A 26,633-nucleotide genomic window follows, 5' to 3' on the forward strand; every position below is an offset into this window, starting at 1 on the left:
GAAAAATACTAAAGGAAAATTATGAAAAAAAAAACAAAAAACACCTGGAGCATCCACTGTAGCTGGATTTGTTTATACAGCACCGGTAATAGCAGGTAGGCTAATTGTAATAAATTTGCAACGGTTTATTCATTGCGTTTGTTTCAGTACACATGTGTATATGCACGTGTGTGTGTGTGTGTGTGTGTGTGTGTGTGTGTGTGTGTGTGAGAGAGAGAGAGAGAGAGAGAGAGAGAGAGAGAGAGAGAGAGAGAGAGAGAGAGAGAGAGAGAGAGACCATTTGCTAAAAGGAACAAATAGCTGGAACATCGTCCACATCCGGACCACGAGCCACAGTTACATTTTGGTTTCCTCAGGAGGTCGACTCATGTAGTCTTGAAGTGCCTGATGCCAAGGCAGCCATTTTCCTATAGATGTCTTTATCGCTCCGATCCACCTGATAACAATAAATAAGAAAGTAATGTAATTTTGGTGACAGAAAGGACAGAAATAATAATTCTAGTGTTTATAACCTATACATTTGAATATATGTTTATTATCACAAGGTATATGATTAAAACACATGTACACAATAATGCCATATGTTTGTGGAAACCTGTTCATATGTGCTGCTACTGTGGATATGGTCCTTCTTTGCATTTATAATAACCTCCACTCTTCCCTGAAGGCCTTTAGATAGATTTAGGAAGATTTATCCATTCAGCAGCAAGGGACATAATGTTCAGGTTTCCCCAAACACTGGGCCATATAGTGTTTATACTCGTGGTTAGTACATAGTGTACTTTGCTTTATGGAAGTATGACTATTGTCTGAAGATGAACATTTTCTAATGTAGCCCGTAGCAGAAAACCTTGACAGATGAATTTAACATTTCCGACAGCATGCGCTGTGACTAAACCATCAAGTATCTATATTTACATAAGGTTAAGTATAATTCTGATTGTTTTGATGTAGTTTTGCTGCATACCTTTTGTTTTCATTGACATTTTCTGCACAGAGGTAAAACACTTTAAACTCTTCTGACGGGGGTTTGAGCTCAATAGTGGACCTCTTGAATCCTAAATGTTGTTCCCTCACTGTATAGCCATGCAGGTAAATCCCACCTGTTATTACAGCCAAGAAAACACAGTAGGAGTTAAAATATACCCAAACTAACACTGCATTTCCTTCTAAAACCTAGTTAATAGACCATTTACTTAACTAATTTATGTGGTGCATCATCAGCATGGTTGCAGTTTTGTCCCTCAAATTGTGTTAGTTTTAGGTCTTTTTGTACAGCAAGAGAACAAATCAATAAAAAGATTGACATGTCTTCATGTCTTTAATAAACAAAAATGCTTAGTATTAGCAAATTTTTGTGGAATTAAAGGGATAAAACCCTGCAGAGCAAACTGTAGATATACTCCACCCAATCCACAACACACTTCAGTGTCTATTCTACATTATTATTTTTAATTCTTTACTGTACCGGAAATTAAAATATATATCCTCATTACTCCATGCTGTAATTTAATGGAGAGGTGACCTACCAACTGCAAACGTTGAACGTATGCTAGCGTAGAAGTAAAGGCACCCGTCCTTTAGGATACAGTAGTGTTGCACCCATGAGTCCTTGTTTCTGTCCAGTAAGTTTAGAAGGCCGAGGCACTCGGGGTGCTTCACAGCCAGAGGAGGGAGGTTTGAGTTGTGGCGTGTAACGTCAACCCACACGTGATTCTGCAACAAAAAAATCTTTACGGTTTATAGAGTTACTATGACAACACTAGGTAGGACAATTGTCTGTAAAACAATGATTAAGCTTTGTGTTCCTGTGATGTTCAGTTTTCTGATTAACTAATGCTGAGTTTTATATTCTGAACCTTTAGGCCATTCTTCAAAATCAGATCCGTTGCTATATTTAACATTGAATGAGCTACTTATTCATAGTAGTCTACTTTGTCTTCTTTGACTTATACAAGTCTACTTTGTCTAGTTCTTGACTATTGCACATAAATGTAGCTTCCCATATATTTTCCACCTAAAATGGACCATTACCTGCGTAATAGGGTGAACCGCTCGTTCCAAAACTTCCAACCACCTAAAAATAGAAAGAAAGAATATAAACAAAGGAAGGAAAAGCAACACATTTCTCAGTATAACCGTTTAGAAACAAAAGAAGAAGCGATTATTATCCCAAATACAATCTCAGATTCTAACTAAGCTGGGGTCAGAGTGCAGAGTCAGCCGAGACACAGCACAACCTCCTGATCGGTGTCTCAGATAACATGCTACACATCTGGGGTTTTCAGCATCAGATTTCATTAAAGGAGCAATTTCTGGTTTAAGGAATGGATTCATGGTCAATATTTGATAAAGAATGAATTTTATGAGCAAACATTGAAATGTAAATTGATACTCATGATCAGAGAAAGATCGTTTAATAGAATGATTGTTGTGAGTTTTACGGTTTCGTATTAAACAAATGATCACCTTCGCATTTCTTGGTTTGATGTAGCACAGAAGTAATAAACACGGTTTCCAGCCACAGGGGAACATTTGAACACAAATGGCTTTCCTAGACTGGTGTCAGCCTCCACCACGGCACCTTCCATCCGCATAACAGCCAGAGCCTGGCTCTTTCCTTCATCCTGTCTCACACACACACACACACACACACACACACACACACACACACACACACACACACACACACACACACACACACACACACACACACACACACACACACACACACACAGCTCAATTCTGGATTCACTGTCCACATCCTGACCCACCTCTTATATCTTATAGATTATTATCAAAATTGCCTTTTTTTCACAGTCTAAATTGAGACAGTTATTTAGAGAAGAAGAAAAAACTCACTCTCTTGTTTCTGTAGTAGTAAAGGCAGCAGTCATGTCTGAGCACAAACCACCTCTTCCTCCAGCCTTTCAGAAAACTGGACTGGGTGCGTTTGTGCAGGTAACCTCGACACCCAGGCTTAGGGGTGTTTGGGATACGACCGATGTCTGAGCCAATGGTCAGAATCAGTAGATCAGGGCCTGTTTGTCAAGTCACAAAGATTAAAACATTAAAAAGAGTAAAAAAAAAAAAAAAAAAGCTATAACCTGTATAGTTTTTCTAAGAGTTAAATATTTAACTGGTTATTGCACTCAGGGTTTCCTCTCCCTGCCTGTAGAGGTCTCTGTGTCTCCAGGTTGGAATTACTTTTAATTGCATTTCTGAACATTTTTATTCTCTGCTTTCTCGATGTCATTGTCTGTCTTATAGTAAACGGCTTTTAGATGATGTCTGCTTTTGTTGCCTGTTTTTCTGCTCTGCTCTTTGATCTTTGACCATCTGTTTCTCTGTCTTTTTTGGGATCTCATATTCAATCTCTGCTTATTTGCTTACTTTAAATTATAAATTGTAAGAAGACAAAAATGTTTGTGTATGTAGATGAGGCACATTCTGGATTGTCCCATTTTTACTCCATTTAGAAAAACACTATAAAGATAGTCAAGAAATGAGCAGACTCTGAACTGGATCTTTAATTGATCCTTGTCAGCATGTTGATAATCTGAACCAGATGTTGTGTCTGTAAGCCTGCCCTACCTTGCCGAGCGAGGTCAACTGCCTCTGAGTGCGGCACGCCAGTCACATCAGTACCATTAACCGCCAGCACGTAGTCTCCCACTTTTAACCCTGCCTCCTCTGCTGCTCCATCTGCAACCAGCAGCAAGAATGTAAATGGTTTTATATTTTACTATGTCGCAACAGGGCGATCTCGGTATGAATGCTGTTTATTTTATACACTGCAAGTAAAATGACAAATCATGAGGCCTAGCAGGCTGGTAGTCAGTAAGGCAGAGAAAATGTCAGAGCAGTTAAATTGGTCACATGCTGATCAGATTTATCTGGCTCACTCACTTGTGTCAACTTCTGTCACAATAATTGGTTTGGAGTACTGAATTCTGAACCCCCATGGATATTCTCCCATTCCTCTGCTGATTTTCACAGTTCGCTCACGAACTAAAAAAAAAAGAAAAAAGAAAAGGAAATTTGCCCTAAAGCTCATGTAGGGAAAACTGGCCTAATGATTGATCACTTTGTGCTCACCTGCTACAGGTCGAGGACGGTTACTAAGGCATTTCATAGTTTCATTTGGATTGGCATCGTCTCCCCGATAAATCCAGGATGCTGAGTGGAACGTCTCAGTGTAAAAACCTCTTTCTTCAATGTTTTGGAGTGACATGTCGACTGAGCGGGTGTCCTCTGAATTCATTGTGTCTGACCAAAACCACAATAAAAAAACAACTCATTATGATAAAGTCTTTGCAAAAGAAATTCATTTATACGATATACGTTTTGCTGGTTGACTTCTTGTTAGTTTATATTGTGGAAAACAATATAATTGCAATAAAATTTGCAATGGTGATTTAATTTGGTGAATATTTAATGAATGATTAATATTTGTGAATTACTCAGTCCTAGGATAATTTTGCTATTAGTTTTTTGTCACAATTCACCAATTTTAATGCAGCTGATACATCAGTGGATTGTGTTGCTGCTTCATAGCACCAGTCACTGATTTGATCCTGAGCGCTGGTTCCAGTCTATTTAGAATTCCATCTGTGTCTTAGTGTTTTTCCTCCAGGTTCTCGTTCAGCATCCAGAAACATGCCAGGACGATGAATGACTACCCTAAATTGCCTACAACAGTGAATGAGTGTGTGTGTGTGTGTGTGTGTGTGTGTGTGTGTGTGTGTGTGTGTGTGTGTGTGTGTGTGTGTGTGTGTGTGTGTGTGTGTGTGTGTGTGTGTGTGTGTGTGTGTGTGTGTGTGAGTGCGTGTGTGTGTGTGTGTGAGTGCGTGTGTGAGTGTGAGTGTGAGTGTGCATGAGTGTGAGTGTGTGTTTGTGTGTGTGTTTGTGTGTGGGTTGCCTCTGGATAAACTCTTGACTGGAATAGGCTCTGGATCCACCGTGACCCTGACGAGGATAAAATGGTTCCCGAAAATGAATGAATGAAAGAAGTCTTCTGCATGCATTATTAAATTTGCCCTGAGTCTTCCCAGATCTCTGCTGACCACTGTAGGTTTGTGATAATGTACAGACTCTCTGTCGACTTTTATAACATTATCACCTGATTCGTCGGTGATGTTGCTAGTTGAACTCTCTTCTGCAGAACCCCACTGTCTGCTCTCCTTGAACAGCTTGCGTTTCTTTGCCCAGCGGTCTGAGGTTTCTTCAGATTCTTTGGGGATGCTGTCTCCTGGCTTTAGGTGCTCCTTGACTTTTGTCGAGGCTATAAAAGCAAAATCCAAAATAACAAAAGTTTGTTTAGCATTTTTTTTTACTACATTGTGTCCTAGTGTTGCTAGAGATATTCAGACATGGTTTATTTCCTCTAAAGTTTAGTTTATGTCTGGTTTAGTTTGCCATGTCAGTCTGATAAAGTTCTGTACCTGTCTTCTTCAGACGTTTTTCTGTTTGGCTGCAGGCCTTAGCTGATTGTGAGGAGGGACGCCTTCCGGCTGTGTAGGAGAGCTGTTTGGGTTCCTCCACATCTACATATTGTTTCCGGACCTCAGGGAATACTTTTAGTGAAGCAGAAGTTGGCTCTGTTGCTGATTGGTGGTTTTGTACAATGTGTTCACTCACAGAGTTATTGTGCAGAGATCTCTGCTCATATCCCCCTATAACGGTCACTATAGAGCTGTGCTTTTTTTGGCTGCTAACAGCCTCTTGCCTTTCACCTGTTTGTGTTTTAGCTCCTCTGTTCAACGCATCAGTAATTTGCTCTTCTGAGCTGCAAACTGAAGGAGGGGTCACATGGATGAGCAGATTCTTCTGATGAACATTGTCATCAGTTAGAGCTTCAGGACTCTCCACTTCCATCATCTCTTCATCAAAGCCACTTTCAGCTACCTCGCTCTGTTCCAGTGGGTCTATTGAGGAACTCTCCTTATCAGCCTTATACTCACTTATCTGATCAGGATCCTCAGCTGGCTCTACTTGTTCTTGTCTGCAATTCGGAAAGACATCTGATGTCCTGTCAGAGTACGATGGATAAAGTGGGGGCTCTGTTGAACCGTACGACTTGATGTTGGGGACAATGTTGTGATCACCGCAGAATGAGTATGAGTTTGTTTGGGAACTGGTGCTGCTGATGGAATTTTTCTTTCTTTCGGTAATGCCTTCTTTCCCATCTTTCAGATGGTATCTAGCAGCTCTCTCTGCCTGACAGAGTAAGGACTGCATGAAGAATGAGGACAGTGTGCCAGAGGAAAAAGACTCTCTGTATGAGGTTTTGCTTTTTCCATTGTGACCTGAGTGATACATCACTCCTGGGTATGTTGTCCTCCTTTTTCTTAGTATGTCTGCGTAACCGCTTGATTGCCAATCGGAACTGTTGTTATGCATTTGCATATTCTCTTTATGGTTGTGATTTACTGATGCAGAGGATCTCAGGACGTGTTTGTGAACATCAAGTTCATAGGGTTGAGTACAAGCTGTTTTACCCGCCTTTGCTATTGAAAACTGGCTTTTTGACTCTAAAGCTTCTGGTTCAAGCTGAGGATCCTCCAGTTCTTTGAACACATTACTGTCATCTATATGACAGGACACTATGTCCTCTGTGAGGTCCTGTAGTGCATCACTTTCCTTATCAGCAAACCTGGGTAGTGGAGAAATATCAGATACAGTCTCACTGCTGTGACTGTGACTGTCAGCTTGTGGCAACCAGAACCCATAAGGTGAAGAGCAAGTAGATGATCCATCCACCAGTGTGAAATCTGTGTCTGTGTGTCCACCAGAGTGCGGTCTGCAGAAGTGGTCTTTGCAGCAGCTTTTACAGCAGTCTATCTCTTCTTGGCTGCTTAATGAGCTTGGATTTCTTGATGAATCTTCAGTTGTCCTCAGTTCTGTCATGGCTTTAAATGCAACATTTTCACAGAGTTTGTCATTTTGCTTATATTTTCTTGAATAGTGATTCCATGAATACGGACGCGGGAAACCTTCTCTGTTTGACGTTTGAGGTTTTTGGCTCTCCCTTTCTTTTCCATTTTGAAGAACCAAAGAGGTTTTGACATCAGAGGTTAATGACTGGGACTCACTGACCTCTAGTCTCACGTCTGAGCTCATGTATTTAATCCCGGATGCTGTGATTTCTATCACAATGCTGGCTGTTTCTCCTGCTGTCAACTCCTCCAGACTCTGAAATACAATGTTTGGTGGAGACCTTCCAAAATCACTAAGTGTCACTGAATGTGTGATCCTTAGCTTCCTGTCCTCATCCACTTGTACTGTGATGTTAGCCCTTTCCTTTTTACATCCGCCACTTTCCTTTCCAAAAGCCTTGTCCCTGCTTGAAATATCAGTCTCCTTTTCCTCGTCATCTGACAAAAAGATTTCTTTGCAAAAGGAGTCCGACTCTCCCTTTTCAGTGGTGTGGTCTTCTTTAACCACATAATCTAACGAGCTCTTGACATTCTGTTGAAAACTGTATGAAGAGATGGTTTCTGTAGACAATTGAGAATGTAAAATAAGTTACATCTAACAATAAGCAATCATCTGATTAATTAATATTTTGCAAAAGTGCTGTGATGAACACAAGAACAATAGCAGCATCTGTTTCGCACATCTGTATTCTGAGTACATTTAACATTATAATAGTGTTGAAACGTCCAGTTGTCCTCATACAGTGCTTATAAACTTTCCCTCATTGTCACTTCATAGAGAGTTTGCCTTTTCCTTTACACAACATGAATTATATGTTATAACTATATATTATTTCTTTGTATTTTCTATCTTGTAGTAATGTATGTCTCTAAATTTGAAAGCTGAACATCTTAGATGTTACATCTACAACTAGGGTTCCTGTGTAGTAAGTACTGAATATTACTAAATAAAAATGTAATGAGTTTTCACCAAGATTTTGACCTAGAAATTAATTAAAAATTGCTGCCTTTATTCTACTTTAAAAATATAAATAAGAAGTTCTGGACAAAATGGTTTTTAAGAAGGGCTCAACCAGAATTTCAGTTCTTTCTGTTCGGCTGGAGCCGCTGTGCTGTCATGTGAGGAAACATTGTCATTTTTTGTATTAGTAACAGATACATAGAGGTTACATTTCATTTCAAATTTGCCAGTCAGTTTGGCTTATTGTTATAGAAATGCAGTTCGAAGTATGTGACTAAATACGTTCTGTCTTTTTAGCATTAGTCTTTCAAATATGCTGCCAGAGTTTTAGCATTAGTGTTGAGATAAAATAACTAACTTTATTAATGTTAATTATGTTGTATATTATTAATAAAATATATGAATTTAGATCACAGATAACACTGCTGAAATCTGCCATCTTGAATGAACTTCCAAGAATCAAACATGGCAGATAGAATTATGACCAGCAGACACAATGTATACCGATGTGTCCATCCTTACTGAGGTTTGATGTGCTATATCTGGCTTATTCATGTTAATGAGATGAAAATCTCAGTCCCTGCTAATCCTGCACCTTACAGTGTCCATGTGTTTGCTTCATGATCACGTGTGACTTAGACACTCTTTACAGGATTATCATCTACACCCTGCTCAGACCAGCACTCACGTTTCATGCTGCAGGAACTCTTCCTCCTGCGGCTGTTCCTCCTCCTCCTTTTACTCATTTTTCCGTGTGAAGTACCATCAGATATTACTACAAGAAAAATCATCATGATGACAGTTATCTATCTATCTATCTATCTATCTATCTATCTATCTATCTATCTATCTATCTATCTATCTATCTATCTATCTATCTATCTATCTATCTATCTATCTATCTATCTATCTATCTATCTATTTAAAGTATCTACTCTATCTATCTATCTATCTATCTATCTATCTATCTATCTATCTATCTATCTATCTATCTATCTATCTATCTATCTATCTATCTATCTATCTATCTATCTATCCACAAATTTTGGCTCAGTATGATAAAGATGAAAATGTTTAAATTTGAATAGGTATAAGCAGTAAAAAAAGTCTTTCGAGGTTTCAAAGTGCATCAGAGTAACACAAACATTGACTATTCAGACAAATGATGATCACTGACATGGGCAGAAGTCCACATTGAAGAGTGTGTAGTACTTGGACAGTGTTGTAATGTTTTTTACTGCATACTCAAAACTGACAATATCATGTATTCACATTCAGTACTTAATCACACAAAATGTATTAATCAGTTTTGATCATTTCATTCTTTCTGCTTCAAAGACTAATATTTAATGTTAGAATAATTCATCAAATAAACTTCACATTTCTATTTTTAATTTGGGAGCTAATTTGGAATTTTGTACTAACTGTTGTTGAAGAGTTTATTATAATTATCTTTGTGGCAGCAGACTTTTTGTATGCCGCCACAGTATTAGCATAGACGATATTGACAATATTTCCATTTTTGCTGCCACAATATATATTAACTTTAACAATTCTTTATACAGCAAAAAAAAAACTTTCTACCCAAAGCTCAATTTCAATTTACAATCTTTACATCTTTTTACTCTTCAAAACTCTCTTTCCTATCAAGTAAAATTAGCTTCCAGAACGAGCACATCAGCATTATAACCTTACTAATAATCTCATAATAACCCAGAATCCAAACAAAATATTGTCTTACCTTAAGGATACACACCACCCCAGTCGAGTCAGTTCAGTCTCTCTTCATTTGTAAGAAAATAAACAGCCTTGGCAACAGTAATACCTTTCATCTAGACACTGTTCCACTTCTTATTGTTCTATTTTTGCACTAAAGACACGAAGCAGCTTAATAGCTCTAATCCTGTGGCTACATGTGATGCATATTCACTGTGTGTATGAAGCAGGGTGAGTAGAGCTACATTCAGAATGACATAGTGATAAGGATGAGCACTAATTGGATTTCTATTTTAAAAAAACAACAACCAGAAATTCCCATAAGGCCAGCAATGGTGTAATAGCGTCAGATGTTCTAAAGTTCGTACATAGAATTGTTGACTGAAGAAAGCACCAGTGTACATATGCTTTGTTATAGTGGATAGTCAAATTAATGATAGAATATATTCAGGTTTCGCAAATGAGATCATCATAAAAGTGACAATTCCTTAATAATTTTAAGGAAAAATTCAATGATGATGTATATTTATTTCATAAACATGAAGTATAGAGTATATCATTATATATTACACATTACAAATATGGACTACAAATGGTAAGAATGATTTAAAAGGTACAAATGTTTGAGATATTTCTATCTAGCTGAAATAAAGTTGGCTGGCAGCTAGATAGCAATATCTCTATGCTAGATAAATTGATTCGGATTCAATACAGTACAACTTTGTTGCTTCATAATGATTGATTAAATACCCCCATATTTATCAAGGAGCTTAACAAGGAATGAAGACCTGATTTGTTCTGGAGTTACATGTGTACACATTTATTTACCAGCTCAGGCTGTATTTTCCACAAGTTGTTCAATCTATAAATAGAGTGAACACATTCACTCCTAAGAAATAGTAGCATAAGTTACCATTCCAAGAGGAATTTCCATCATCTGAATTCCCATTGATTATGGGAAAACAAAAACTTTGTGAGTAAATGAGTTATAGTATTCAATACATTCAGTATTCAATGAGTTAAAGTATTCTCATACTTTTATCTTTATCTTAAGTGACATTGGGATTTTGACTGATAAAAGTACACAGCATTACGAATGTGAACTCACCCACCTGAGATCCTCTGCATCAGTAAATCACAACCATAAAGAGAATATGCAAATGCATAACAACAGTTCCGATTGGCAATCAAGCGGTTACTGATAATTAAACACTTTGCTATAATAATCAGGTTTATAGACTATTGGCTAGTTTAGTTGGCTAGTGTTGCTAACTAACTTTTTTTGCATAGATGCATACTAAATATAATAAATCCTTATCTTAATATCCACAAATTGATGGTTTACCTCAAATTTAAATCAAACTACAGACATATTGTGCAATGACACAAATTCGCTCAAATACACATACATATATTTACTACTGGATATCTTTTGATATATATGATGTTTATATATTAGTCCACTAGATGGCATGACAAAGTCAAGCATATTGGCTAGGACAGTCTGGCTTATTTTTTGCATGTTAGTCAACACTGTATGCTAAAGCTGTTTCTCTATACACCATCTGCTCATGTCAACCCACTTCACTATGTCTGGACTTCTGCTTAATCACCTGCCCACCTTTCAGTCATACCTGATATTACACAACAAATTACACAAGGACACAAAAGAGGTCTTTATAATATACTGATGCATGGTAGGCAGTGTGATGAGAGACACAGAGAGAGAAAAAGATAAAGGATACTTTATCCTTCATGCGACAGATAAGATCTGTTCTGCATCAGACTCATGTCTGCGCTTGTATAAATAGATGTGAGAATTCATTGCTCTGGTTGCTTTTGCATTTTTGTAATTTTGTAAGAGCACATCCTTGTTGCTGCTAATAGATGTGACCTACATCGTGATCTCTGTATGATCAGGTGAGCTGAAGATCAGTAAAGTCCTCAGACCGTCTCCATATGGCATACATAAGCCAAGAGACACTGCTGTAACATTGCAAGCATGTGTATTGATGTGTTTGGCAGCTAGCTTTGGTTCTGGTTCTGATTAATTTATTAAGACATATTGATCTTTTGCTTAAACATAGCTATTCAGATTGTATTAGTGCTTATTAAGAATTTATTTGGTTTGATTAAAAGTGCAGAACAGTTCCTGTGTTGGTGAGGGATGAGAGTCTGGCCTCTTAATCCAATGATTGTACTTTCTGAGTTCAAATCCCAGGACAGACAGAGAGCCAGGATAAGATCTTATAGCGAGGTTGTTAACCTTCAGCAGCATGATTGTGGGTGTAGACTAAATTGTGCCTCAATATAACTGAATACCGCTGTGAATAAAAGTAGATTTAGGTACTTTAGTCTACACTAGGGTCTGTGAGTCTTGGTGGAAATCACAACCCATCATTATTAAAGTTAACATTTAGTCTGGTTGACCGGTCACTTTTTGAATTCTATCAGATTTAACCCAAAACCAAATAACTCAGAAACAAATAGATCTACAAATATAAGAACCTATCATTGGACACAACAAAAACAATGGAAAGCATATTGGCTGAAATAAATATAGCTAAAATCTCATTATACAAATGTATATACTGAGCTTAATGTTGAGTGGTTTGACTATATTCGTAGGGCATCCAGACCTTTTATTTTGCATGCAGCAGGTTTACAGGAATCCGGGTATAAATACAGATCCCCAATGAGCTAGCAAGAGCTGACAGTAGACAAAAACGAAAAACTCCCTGAGGTGACATGAGGGAAAAACATTGAGTGTAAAAAGACTCACAGTAGATAGTTACAGTAGATAGTGAGATCATAAATCATAAAACTATATACTATTAAGGCTAAAACACTACAAGGAGTGTTAACGTTTGTAATAGAGTCTTGCAATGAGTACAATACAGTCTGTATGATTAAGGCAGCAGTTTATTTATTTATTTATCTGCAGCATCAAGGTGAGAATAACAACTAAACTGTGAAGCCTGGGCATTAACTGAGGAGTTAATGATTTTTAGGAGGAGTATTTTTAGTGTATATTTGTAGGATCATACACGGCAGCACGAGCTGAGGTGCAAGTGCAGCAGCTTCAAGAAGTCACACATCAGGAAAAATAAGGCAGAAGGTGAGAAGAGCCTCAGACGTGTTTTACTGGGATACATGACTGCAAAATATTAACAAACCCAACAGTTTGTAATAGTAATTCTTATATTATCTGTTACACAGTCGCTGCCCTGGTAGCATTGGGCATCTACGGTGATGATAGCAAAGAGGTGAAGTGAAAGGTCAATGACTTTATAACATTACAAATCTTAATGCATATGCAGAAGACTTTTGTTGTATCCTTTACTAAGGTCGCACTTTTGATATATTTGACGTCGCGTTGTAAAAAAGACCAAATTATCCACGCAGTTCTGGAGAGCTGAAGGAAATGTATTCATGTAGGAGCCCTCAGGGAGCTCTTCTTTTTCTGCAGCCTAACAGCAGGGGAAAACAATCACTTTGACACTCCACATGAGGCAGAATCTATTCTAAACAAGGTGAGTGAGAAGCAAGAGACTTGTATAAACCACTAGATACTCATTATGATGACAAACTTTCTTGCCTTTTCACAGAAAAGCATGAAATCACACGTCAATGATTCTACACCACTTCAGTTAAGAGCGCTGCTATTTTTGCCTCTGTGCTGCATTATTCAGCAGATTATTAAGCTTAAATCACTGTATAAATCTTCTTGTTCTGTGTTTTATAGTAAGCTGTATTCTGTGCTTCCAGTAGTAGACCTTTGTGATTTATTAGCGGTCATATCCTGTAGTTTTGTGTTAATATTGAATCTAATTCGCAAAGCAATAAAGAGGCCTTTGAATGACTCGATGCAAACAATTAGTGACCTTGCTCCCAGGACCTTGCTAGAGCTTTTTTATTTTTACATTATGCAAAACAGCAGACCGAAAGAAGAAATGTTTAATTAGTTAATTAGCATTCAGAGCCATTTGGACATCTTCTTCTCTTGCTCTATTGAAAACAGCATATTATATAACCTCAGCTCCTTTTGAGAGCTTTGGCTTCTGACTTTCAGTTCATTAACAAAGCTCTCTTTACTTTCTCCCCATACTCTCTCTCACTAACATACAGAGCCAAAAAAGACATCCTTTACACAAATGAAACATATGACGCGGTCTGGCGCAGCAGGGCACGACACTCAAACAAGAAGTGATGGATCACAGGACTGACGACATTATTTCAGCCTACGGTTAATGCAGTCTGACTGGTGACAGGTTTTAGTGCTTAAGGTTATTGAACTGTGGATATTTTGAAAGAAACGGATTTGTTTCTTGCTGTTATTTAACATTGTTGTTCCTGATCTTACTTGAGATTTCAAGCATCTTATTTTCAACAGGGAAAAAAATCTGGTAAAATACACACTATTACAAATGTCCCTATAAAACATATACAGCCAAAATTATATGAGGGTAAGATTTTAATATCCATTATTGGTTGTATCTATCATAAATACATACATTATTTAATTACAACTTTGACAGAATCTAATCTTGGAATTTAGTATAACAACATATTTAAATGATATACATTGCCTTCACACACCATTTGAACCTTTCCATATTATTTAGTGTTACAACCGAGAGCTTCAGTACCTGGACTTAATATGCCAAAGAGCATAAAAATCAGGGGTGGACATTAATATAATCACAACCTTTTTTTTTGTATATAATCAAAACCTTTTTGTTTTTTTAATTTGTAAATAATTTTGCAAATGAATCAGAATTTCCTCCTTTTATAAGGACCGTAGGATCGCGGTCAAAGGTACTTGAGCACTGTAGTTTGATATTTTAAGATTTTGGCTTTTTTAAAACTTAAAATACGTAGCACAAAATGTACTGAACATTGTAACTGATCCAAATATGAGAAAGTTGTCCGTTGTTTGACTGTTTTTCCTTTTCTACAGCCATCATTCAGTTTATATGTAAACATTTATTAGTGGAAGATGATGTGTAACTAATCTGAAAGCACGTTATATACCTCTGATACATTCAAGGCCTCCACTTTGAACCGAATGAATCAAAGGTGTTTTTGAATGAATCGCTTTTATGTGAATGAATCTGTTGAAAATCCTTACATCAAAATTCTAACGTTCTCAAACCTGTTCAGATGAAAAGGGGAAAGATAATAAATCATTTCAGTGCTTAAATGAAAATCCTCTATCTTGATGGAGGGATGGATGGATTTTTTTTTTTAAAGCAACTTAATACAGGTAAAATTGGTTTTGTTGTCTTCTTTGCATTTTCAATGAGAACAGGATAGAAGACCTCATTGCTTTCTTCTTAAGTCAAGTAACACTGGCCGCAGTGACACATGGACAGAGTCGGGACTCAAACAGCAAAAAGTGTGGTTAAGATGATTGTGAGAAAAGGATATATTCCTCCAACTTGATAAATGATGAATGAATGTTTTGTTGACATCTGTCATCTATCTTCACTTTACAGCTCTTTTCATAAACACACACACACACACACACACACACACACACACACACACACACACACACACACACACACACACACACACACACACACACACACACACACTCACATAAATACAAACACACACAACTGCAGCTGACTGCAGTTAACCTTGTGTTATTACACTGAGTGCACAGTGTGATAAAGGGACTGACTGATGGTTTACCCTGCACTGGCCTTGCAATCATGACTGAATGGGATCATGATAAATGAGCTCTTGAGTGAAGGGTGATGTAACAGAGGATATGGATATCGCATTTATTGTTTCTCACCACTGATTTTTTTTACTGCCCTTTTATTACATCGTGGCTTATATGGAACTTTCCTTCTTTATAATATATATATTCATTTCTTTTTTAGAAAAAAAATCTAAACACATATTTGGCTTGTAAGCTGACAAGTGTATAGTGGTTTCTCTATAACCTTTAGATAAGAACAAGGCACCTATTTATATAATAAGCTTTTAACTTTGATAGTGTATTAGCAAAGGTGTTGTTATATGGCTTTTATTCATCATCATTTTTTAATTCATCTAGCTGTGCATTTGTCTTTGAATCTCCTACACAGTATTGTTGCACTTCCTCTTCTGCTTGTGACAGTATTAGCAGGATATACGGCTCAGCCATGCTATTAACTGGACTCTTTACCTGTAGGATTATTGTCTAGACACAGTTCGTAATTCACAGGCTGCGAGGCCACACGAGACCCGTCCATCCTGCAGTTTATTCCACGGCTCATTACTGTTACTTACTGCGCAGTGGAGTTGTGTTTTTTACTGCACAGTATTTCACTTTGCTGCAGAACAACAGGATTGCATACTTGCTTCATATATACTTTTATATTATACACTTTTTGTGACCCATTCTGTTTGTGTTAAGGTTTTCCTGATTTGATATGAAAACTGATTCCTCACTGAAAATCAGTCATATTCATGACATCCTACTGAATGACTACTGACTCTGACCTTTTAATCAGAGTGACATTGTGAACATCTTGTTCCTGGGTGTAAGTACTAGCAGACTATTCAGTTTAAAACCTAAAAAAACAACTCTGTAAGAATGAATACATTTACTAATAACGTCAGTGTGTAATTGCATTTAAACAAAGATTTAGCAGTTTATTTGCATGTGCATTAGGTTGTACTGTTTGCTCATATAATGTTGTTTTAGGTGAAATTTCTTAGAGATAATGTAGTGCATGATAACTATTAGAGGATATATTTGGGTTTTTTTTAATCTTTTAACTATTTAAAATCCATAAAACACTGTTTTCATGTAATTATCAGAAAATATAATCTGGCTAAATGTTTGTGGACATCTAAACATTTTTTTAAACATTCTCTTCCAGCTTTAACCAACATTTGTAGTAAGTAACCTCTGCTATTCTGGGATAGCTCTCCACTTCCAGGTACATTATTGAGATCAGGCAGTGATGTTGGATGAAGTGGCCTAGTGTGAAGTCTCAGTGGGGTTGAGGTCACAGCTCTGTGCTGGCCACATAAGTTTTTCCACAACATCCTTTGCAAAGCATGTCTTTATAGACCTTACTTTGTGCCGGAACATGTTTGGGCCGCTAAGAGAAACTGTAAAGCTACAGCATACAGAGACTTGTGTGTTTCCAACTTCATTACCAGTTTGGGGAAGACTTACATATGGTTGTGAGTCAAAAAAATGTGCCAATCAAATGAATAACAGCTAATATGTTTGCATCTTTGAGCATCAGCCTTGTGCAACAAATGTTTAAAGGAGGTAAATCATTGTTCATTCTTTGAAACCAGACATCACAGCTGAGCATGAGAGGTGAAGCGAGTAAATTGTATGACTTTGATTCAGCAATTTACCATTTTCAAGAGTCTTCAAGAATTTTTGAGAGGTTTGTAATCTTGCTTTATATTTGACTGCACAATGACAGGTTTTTAGATGAGAGTTGGAGAAATGAAAAAAGAATGGGAAATTATTATTGGATTCCTGTAATATGGATTGCTTTCAGAATAACAAAAGGCACAGCTTGAAAAAGCAATTTAATTCTCAATACAGCTGAATGATTCTGTGCTATATTACACCCTGATCACATTTTCCTTCAATTGAAACCTGAACCTATATGTGACTCTGACCCTGTTTGACCAAAGAGGCTCCAACATTCAAAATGCAGAGGATGTTGGCTTGCCAGGCCATTATTTAAGTGTACAGTAATAGACTGCATAACTCTCCTCTGTTTCCTATGCCTCTCACATCGTCAGCAATATGTCTGCACTTGGCATCTCTGCTTCATGCTGTTCTGCATAGTTCCTTGTGGGTGTGTGGCTCAGCAGTTTTATATCCAACAGTCATCTCAGGACCGTAAAAAAATTCAGTCTTTAATAGCAAAATATCAAAGAAAAACAGAAGACCTGATCAAAATTAATTCCAAACTGATTGTTTTTTTTTAGCCTAAAATCTATATTTTTTATGTTTTTTTAGCAACAACAAAAAATATTATCTGCTTGAATGAGCCACAATCCATTTATAGCCACACAGAGCCCCAGAGAATGTGTGAGGCAAGCAAAGCCACACACAGTATATGAAGAAGAGCCAGTAATATTCACAAGGCTGCAGTGTGCAAAGATGTAGGCTAGGGGAACACAGACGCGTCACACCACACCAGGATGACAGAGGTAAGAACATGGTGCTTTGGGCCTAAATCATGACATGCTCAGAAAGCCTGGACATTTTTCACTTTTAAAATAATGTGTCTGTGTGTGTGTCTGTGTGTGTGTGTGAGTGTGTGGTGGGGTGTTATTTGCAATTGAGCTCTAACTGTGAACATCTGAGGAGCAATGTGTGTCAAGCTGAGTTGCTGAGGAGGACTGCTGTGTGTGCTCATGTTAATACTGTCACTCTGCATGACTAAAGAGGGAGCTCAGTCTCATTGGACATCTAGTGTGTGTGTGTGTGTGTGTGTGTGTGTGTGTGTGTGTGTGTGTGTGTGTGTGTGTGTGTGTGTGTGTGTGTGTGTGTGTGTGTGTGTGTGTGTGTGTGTGTTTGTGTGTGTGTTTGTGTGTGTTTGTGTGTTTCTCTCTGTCTCTATCTTGCTCTTTAGGGAGAGATTGTCAGACTGATTGACAGAGCAGATCGAGGAATAGATGCTTGGCCATGATAGAGCAGCCTCAGAGGGCCTGTTTATCCTGTCTAGGGAGCTTTCAATTCCTGCCTCACTCATTACATGACTCCAAGAGCCTAGCGATAAATTTGACAAGACACTTGCTGCTCTTAAATTGCAGGTTAGTTTTTACCAGGCAAACTCAGATGCAAGGCAACAGTTTTAACTGATAATCATCTTCATGCAGGTAGATAGAGCTGATGTTTTTTATATTCAGATAAGATACAGAGTACATATAAGTCTTCATGTTCAAGAAAGAAGTGTCAGTCCGCTTTAGCGTGATAAATATTTTTGAGTAAAGAGAGCAAGCATTTTTCATATTACTTTTGTTCTTGGTTATGCTGTAGGATGACAACATCGTTTACATTTGCATGTGAGAAAGAGAGAGGTTATTACATTTCATATCACTGCCTTAAATTGAAAACAATGATAGCATAATATGATAGCAGATTCTTCTAAATATGACATTACTCTTATACAGAGCCATAATTGTAAGCAACATGTTTAATTATTACCACAAAAAGAACTTTATAATTCCAAAGTTGGGACACCACGGTGGTGTAGCAGGTAGCATTGCTGTCTCACAGCTCAGAATTTCCCTGTTTGATCCAAAACGTGGGTTAATATTTGTGTAGAACTTCATGTGCTTCCCTTGTCTGTCTGGGGCTCCTCAGGATATTTGGTTTCTTCTAACTGTCCAACAGTTGGTGTACAGGTAACTCTATATTGCCAGAAGGTGTGCCTCCTTCTCCATTTATCTGGGATCGGGTTTAGATTATCTGTGACCCTGAGCAGAATAAAGATTACTGATAATGAATGAAAAAACAATCTGCAACATTTTTTATTAGATTTATCATTTCAGGTTTTACAGTTGAATATTTTCACACACTTTTTCCCAATTGATCTAAAAAAACAAAAGAATTTTAAAAATGGCACTTTTCAGGGTTATAGCATTAACATATTGTTATTGTTATTTAGCCACATGTGCTTACATGAAATGTCTTTTCCATTTGGTCCTAGGGATTTGCAAACTTTTGTACATTGCACTATATTAGTGTAGGATGCACAAAGTAGTTACAGCTCATTTAAATTTCATATTGCACACAATGTGTGTCTTTGAGCTATCTTTAGCTCGGGTAATAGCTGTAAAGATCAGTCAGCGTGTGTGTGGCCAGTTGTAAAAGCTGCCTGCAGAGGAAGAGAGGAGTGCCAGCACTCATCCATCTGGCAACTGAATGCAGAATCCCTCCTGTTGGACACAAAGAAGGCGAGGCAATTAGTCTTTGAGCTTAGCCTCGCTGAAGCAGCTGAGTAAAATATGCACAGTGATGCAGACAACCATCAGTATAGTGAAACTCATGACATATAAAGGGTTTCATTTTATTATAGTGACTAGAATATGCTGCAGTGCTCCAGTCTGGTGAAATGCAGGGCTGGAGTTGATGCTGATACACTGTGATTGATGGTAATCAAACCAGAAATGTCTAGATTCATTTCCATGCTGCCTAATATAATTCATTCTGTTCATGTTCTCATGCAGTATCCATTAACCATGACTTATTAAACATTCTTTGGACTAAACATCTGACAACTCTCCAAGCTGTAAACTATCCATGAAGTATATTGTCTACTGAATTGCAGTTCTCTCTGACTCCTCTGTTCTGCCTGTTTACTGCCTCCACCACATCTCTCACCATCTTCCAGTTTCTTATTCAGAGATAGTCATCTGTTCTGAGGTCTCATTTCCTGAGAAGTCACCAGTATTTTCGTCTCAGAGTTTCTGCTCTTTGAAATAGTGCTGTTTAGAATTCTGACTTGGGCAAACACTGCTTTTAATTTCAAATACGTTTGATGTAGCTCTGATCCTGTCACCAAAATGTGTGATCTTTACAGTCATTATTAGTTCCTTTTTTTATTGTCCTCACATTTTCCCTCAGTAAATTGTTCTTGTTCAGTTCCCACTCGCCTGACAGCTTTATCCCATTTCATATGACATCTGACTTACCAGGTTTGTCAAAGCCTAAAATGTGATTCCGTGTGAAATCATCCAACCACATCTTTTCTACCTGCTGATCATGCAGCACCATAGAACTATCTATTCCACATACATCTCCAGATGCATGTTAAAATGGATAAATGCATGTTTTGTTATTTTTAATGTTGAAATAATGTACTCGTAAGAGTTAGAAACATTAAATGGCACTGTAACTATAGAATCACCTCTTTACAAGCCTCTTCAGTGTTTGAAGAATGATCTGTATGGTCTTCAGGGAGATTATACTGTAGATAGGAAAGGCGCATAGTCGGTGTGGTAAGAGTATGGAGTTATTGACAGGAAATTGACACCATAGTGGAAGCTATTAAATTACAGAAACTTGGGCTCCACTATTTTGCAGCTCTTTTGTCACCACACTCATAGCAATGTCCTCTAATCTCCCATGGCTGAGTTCACAAGAATCGCCGGCTATATATCGGACAGGCTTATAATTCATATTACATCTGCATCATCTCTGGAGTCCCATGGAACTGTCCGTGGTTGTGCAATTTATGACTTCCAGCTATGTCTTGCCTATTTAATTAAATCAGAGGCTATGGTTTGTGTTGTGTGCAGTTTATTCTACACAAACCCAAGAACAAGTAAATCAGCACCTGTTTAATGATGCTTCGACTTCAGTGTGCAAAACTTGCCATGTCACTTGCACTGTTTCACTGTGTCTACCCTGATGTTGTGAGAGCAAACATTTAGCATCCATTTCCTGTGTAAATGGATGGGCAAACACAAGAGCCCATGAGAGGCAGTAATTGCGTTGTAGTATCATGTTACATAACGCATCCAAGCGGGACCGTGATGTCAGGGAGTGCTTCATCACCAATCATTTTGTTCCTATTCACTTCTCATTTTTTCCACAAGGTCCTGAAGGGGAATGTACTTCTTTCTGTCTGGTCTGTCAGGAGTAAACATGCACATTTGCCTGAGTCTTGCCTGTGTATGTCCAGAACTCATTTACCTGGCATTCAGTGAAGGCTTCAAGATCATCAAAAGGGCCTCAGTATTTGCGTCAAGCTTAGTAGATACAGAGCACTGAATCGAGGTCACAGAATAATGTATTGGAGCTACTCAAGTGGCTGAGCAATGGCACCTATTCAACTGAACCATGTCGTGCTGTGGCTGAGTGATGGTCATTTTTTACACTGCACCAAGCCACAGCCTTGAGCTTTCACAGCCTTGGGCTTTCCATTCTCAATACTTGTGCTGACAGAGAAGGCAATGTTGCTTTATATTCACAGTTATTTGAGTGTTTTTTTCTGAAAATGTATCTTTTTTTGCAATTTTGAGAACAAGATTAACTCTGTATATGCATGGCAGTGTGGGAAAATCCACCCATTAGATTCAAACTATCAATTAAATCTCATGAAGAATTAAAAATTCTGTTTTAGCCAAATATTAATAATGGCTAATAATATACACTATATGGCCCAAAGTACCTGACCATCATGCCAATATGTGCTTCTCATTTGAAAGTTGGTCTATCTTGTTGTTGCGGTAACTGCCTCCATTCTTATTGAAAGGCTTTTTACAAGATGTTAAGGCTGTGGAAATTTGTGTCTATTAAACCATTAGACATTAGCGAAGTCAGGTGCTACATCAAGTCATACATCAAGTTTGATAAAACCTTTGTGCACATCAGTATATCAGCATATGGCTAAACAAAATGGAGTAATAAGCGTACGGTGTGAAAGCTTGCATCTGCATTTTTTCAAGACAGTTTTTTTTTCCATTGTGACACTTGGGACGCTTGTTGGAATAAAATATGTTTGCACTTCTTTGCACCACTTTGCAGCCTGACTAAAGATGATAATTGTTTTTTATTTTACATCCTTTCCAGGAAGTTCTTTGGCTAGGTGCAGGTTTAAAGATCTGATAAAGCAAAGCCAGTTTTGGGTTGATGAAGTGCTGAAACTCAGTACTGACTTCCTTTTGAAACATTTATTGAAAACATTTGTACATGTTTACATGGGGTAGTTGAATTCAGAGACCTGTTACTGTTCTGAGTTCAGCATTAAGTTTTTCATGCCTCTCACCCATTTATTATTTATAATATATCATATATCTATTAATCTCTGGTCTGATCAAGGTTTATCGTGTTTGCTTTATGAAAAGGTGTACATGGCTTAGGGATGTTAAATTGGCCTGGGATTAGAAGAGCTGCTTTTTGAGATCCCATATAGATCTGATCCTGTTGCTCTGTGGCCACTTTCGCTTGCACCTGTGGCTCTCAGCTCTGGTCTTATCTGTATACACAGTTAGCGGTTATCTAAAGTTTAGATTTTACTTAGATAACAAGTGTGTTTAAATTAGAGGGACAAATATTAATTGCTTTACTAGTTAACAGTTGGCTATCGGCACTTATCATTTATATACTTTTCATTAAATACATTAACATTACCAATGCTCTAGCAAAATCTAGTGCAAAGACTTTACAGAAGATAAAAGGAGATCAACTATATATATGGCTGTGATGGACAGGTGTCTATATACTTTAATGTCATTTCCCAGAAACAACCCAGTTTTGGGATTCCTGGCTCTTTTAATTTTTCTCCAAATGCTGGCTTTCACCAGCAATGGTAAACTCTTACCACTGTCTATATATTCTTACCATTCAGTTCTGGTTAACAGTTATATATTTTTCTCTTCTATATACTGTTACTCAATCTCATTATTTTCTTAAATGGACTGCTTTGAGCATTTTTGTTCTTTTCATGCTTTGTACATTTCTTTATTCATCTAAAGATAGATAACTTAACCTGCTTGTTAGAAATCTGTACCTGCTGATTTTACAAAGCAAACTGCTTGTAATTGTCATATTACAATATTGATGCTGTAAATAATGTAATAGAAAAAATCTGCAAAATATCTCAAAGAGTATAAACAGAAGTCAGTCCTTCAAACCCACTCGCACCTTATGACAAATCCAGAAACATTAAATGTTTAACTGTATTGTTATTCAGATGCAGTGTGTAAATATTGGCATAGCTAGTCAGTACATTTTAAAACATATGGGTTCTTGATTTCAATGTAAATTCAATAAAACTGACAAAAATTTGTGTGAAACCAGTTGTGGCAAATGTCTTTTACTGAGACTAAACTTTGACAGTTAAAACTTGTCATTTTTAACAAAACAAAAAAAATAAAATAAAATAAAAAGATTTTTTCAGTCCATAATGATAAAAATTGGCTAATTATCTCAGCTTGTCACTCAGCTTGATTTGCATTTTTGCTATTTATCCCAAGCTGATGAACAAAACATGAACATGAGCTGTTTAATTTGATGTCAAAAGCACATACTTCAGTCAATTGCTGGTAGAAGAACAGTCTGACTCTCGCTCCAGCTCACAGTTTAGTACTGCAGACCATTAACATCAGTGCAATGCCAGGCACATTTTTCAGATAATTTGCATTGCAGGTTTGGTGATATTCCAGATAACAGCATGCTGAATCTAGCTGAGTTTGCTTGGTCAACTTGCCAAGAAGAGAAATGTCATTGCAGCGAAGAACAGCTCTGTGGCTAATTACAGCTGAAGGCAGAGGTTTGATGAATTTGACCCTGCTGTGGACTCGGTTCACCTTCTTCCAAAATCAATTCACTCCCAAGTACCAAGATTGCACTAAACTGTTTTATATTCAGAACCAATAATCCCAGTTACTGAGATTCACAGGTAGTCAGTTATCTGTTTATTAAAGAATTATGCATGCATTCAAACAACATTTGAGAGGAATTTCCAAAATGTTGATTCTTTATGGATTTATATTACATTTTATACTGCAAAAATCGCATAACATCATTTTTTTCATGTTTCACAATTTGTGGTTGTATTGTTTTTTTTCAGATAACAAAGAATTGATTTTCCAAACTACTGCTTCATAAATGTCTTACATATGAAAGTATACAACATGAAATGAATATTTAACCAAAAGATTTGAAGCTTTTTTTGTAGCTACATTATTTTATGTAGTATGTGTAAGAAATAAAAAAATGTGTTGTAGTGAAAATAAAACGATGGTAATCGTTAAATAAAACGATCGTTAAATAAAAATAAAACGATGGCAATGTACTTACAATCATCTGTTCCATTTTTACAAACTCACAGCTTTCCTTAAATCTTAGTCTTTAAACTTTATAGAGTTTCTGTGACTACAAGCTATCTAGTTAACCGTTAGTCTATTTTTTCACAGCTCCAGTACTTCGGACGCAAATGAACAAAACAGCCACAATACGTTGGGCTTTTGAACTTGAAAAGTCTCCCTGCTTCGGACACAGACACACTCTGTCTGGCCTCAAGTTCAACTACGGTAACACTTAACACTCACAGCTCTCAAACACTCACATGACATCTTCCTTAACCTTGTAAAACCCAAATATTGAAAAAGAGATTCTTCAAATGAAATCAAGATTAAAGATTTTTCTAATTTTTTACATTTTAGTAGGTTTTAGGGAAATGTTGTAATATTGCAATGTTGGGCTCTGCTAGGAGCAGAATTTCTGTATTTGTACTCACTTTGTCTGATCAGATATACAGAGCATTTAAGCATTCATTTGCAGGGTTGATTGCTTACTTTGCCCATAACAGTATATATCATGAGTAATAATCACATAATCATATTTTGTAAGAATAAGCATTTATTAATATAAGTATTGAAAAAAATATATATTTAAAAAACATGTCTGTCATTTTCAGTGTGGTTAGAAGTCGGTGATTAATTGCAGTGATAGTCCCTAAGACAGTTCTTTTCTACTGAGAAGCACAGGCGAACATTGCACTTGCTACGCAGTGTGTTTGTGTATCCATAATTGCAGTAAACTGAAAGAATAAACTAACTGAAAGAGAGATCTAAGTATTATCCAGCAAAGTTCAGTTCAATGCAAATGCTAATCAAAATTCACTACTACATTCAAACAATACTCTCTGGCTGGCCTATTATGCTCTCTACTTATCATACTAAAAGGAACACATGCATCCCCCCATATCACAGGTTTATATTCAAGACCATTTACACCTGTCCCTGAACAATGCAACAGGCATCACCCCAAAAATCCAGAACATTCAGAGCCTGCTTTTGTATCTTCTAATGCTATAAACTGCTACTTGGGCAACACCAGATGGATCTCAGGATCGTTTAGACGTTAAATAACAAACAAAAAACTACAAATATACAGGGAGTTTCAGATACTGTTTTATAGGATGGAGTTTCAAATACCACAAAAAATTTATTCCTGTGTGTAATTATGGTCTAATCGAAAATAAGTACAAATTTAACAGAAAAGCACATTTAGAAATGAGATACAATGAATCATCTAAGTTTAAATTTCAATTTGTGATGATGTGAGAAGTGCAGGGTCCTTATGTAATGTGTAATGTGCACAGGCTATTTTGACTACCACTCTGGCCCAAAGTTGTAGAATTACAACATGGACATAACAAGCTCTAAATCAAATTTTATTAATGTTTTCCAAAATAACTAAATATGTATGTGTTCTAGACCTTGTAATAAACACAGGAAAAAATATGTGAGGAATTTTATTTGCTTGAATCTTGACAAATCCAGTCATGCAAAAAAAAAAAAAAAAAGAAAGAGATAAGATCAACACGAAGTTTGCAGGTAAGGTGAGTTCATGTCCAGGTGAGCGGACAAATAAACACTTCTATCCAATAGCATTATGAGGACAAACAATAGAAACCATTAACTATGTAAATGTGGTCTTGAGGACAAAAACATTCAGAAGCCTTTTTAAAAAATTGTTACAAGTGATGTTGTAATTCTGCAACAGTGGGCGTTACAGGGTTAAAGATATTTTCTTACATTTTTATTTTGAATCTTATCTAATCAGCACTTATTAGACTAGCTTCTGGGTTACTATCCACCATACCAAGTGTTCATGATATTGTTGTTAACATGGCTAGATAGCATTGCTAGATAACATGGCTTTTGAGGCATTCCTGTTAATTGGCAACAAATATTGTACATATTGTTGTACATATTGATTGGTTAGCTATTTAGCAATGTTACACTAGCTACATTAGGGCAAAAGTATGAGGATACTTGACCACCACACCCACATGTAGTTTTTTCCCAAACCCTTGCCACAGCATTGAAAGCACAAAATTGTCTAGAATGTCTCCTTGATGTAGCGTAACTTATGTCACTATAACTTAACCACCCAAACTTAATTTTAATCTTCATTTGTCTAAGATGTTAAATATATTGCTATTGACATGAACATTACTGGGGGCACGGTGGCTTAGTGGTTAGCACGTTCGTCCTCGCACCTCCAGGGTTGGGGGTTC

At 37.1% G+C, this 26,633-nt stretch overlaps 1 protein-coding gene and 1 long non-coding RNA gene across 3 annotated transcripts; one reads left to right on the forward strand and one right to left on the reverse strand.

The window, feature by feature from the left end:
* Positions 1-166: 166 nt before the first annotated feature.
* Positions 167-2,591, reverse strand: pdzph1 (PDZ and pleckstrin homology domains 1). Its single transcript, XM_047805152.1, has 5 exons — positions 2,470-2,591; positions 2,035-2,077; positions 1,530-1,731; positions 968-1,103; positions 167-436 (listed from the first exon to the last, which is right to left on the reverse strand). Exons 1-5 carry the CDS (start codon positions 2,589-2,591, stop codon positions 337-339), a joined length of 603 nt encoding a protein of 200 aa, XP_047661108.1. The 3' UTR covers positions 167-336.
* A 14,333-nt stretch (positions 2,592-16,924) lies between these two features.
* Positions 16,925-26,633, forward strand: LOC125139757. Of its 2 annotated transcripts, XR_007138864.1 has the most exons (4): positions 16,925-17,021; positions 17,609-17,802; positions 24,523-24,639; positions 25,321-26,633. It is a non-coding gene; the product is annotated as an uncharacterized LOC125139757 (long non-coding RNA). The 2 variants fall into 2 exon arrangements; XR_007138865.1 differs by lacking the exon at positions 17,609-17,802 and having other exon boundaries at positions 16,931-17,021.

Source organism: Tachysurus fulvidraco, chromosome 20, assembly GCF_022655615.1.
Source record: "Tachysurus fulvidraco isolate hzauxx_2018 chromosome 20, HZAU_PFXX_2.0, whole genome shotgun sequence".
NCBI lineage: Eukaryota > Metazoa > Chordata > Actinopteri > Siluriformes > Bagridae > Tachysurus > Tachysurus fulvidraco.

Excerpts from the sequence above, each read along its gene's own strand:
- pdzph1 (XM_047805152.1), bottom strand. The coding sequence starts at position 2,591 with ATGGAAGGTGCCGTGGTGGAGGCTGACACCAGTCTAGGAAAGCCATTT. Across the intron at positions 2,078-2,469 it reads TCAAACCAAGAAATGCGAAG|GTGGTTGGAAGTTTTGGAAC; the intron begins GTGATCATTTGT and ends TTCTATTTTTAG. Across the intron at positions 1,104-1,529 it reads ACGTTCAACGTTTGCAGTTG|GTGGGATTTACCTGCATGGC; the intron begins GTAGGTCACCTC and ends CTGTAATAACAG.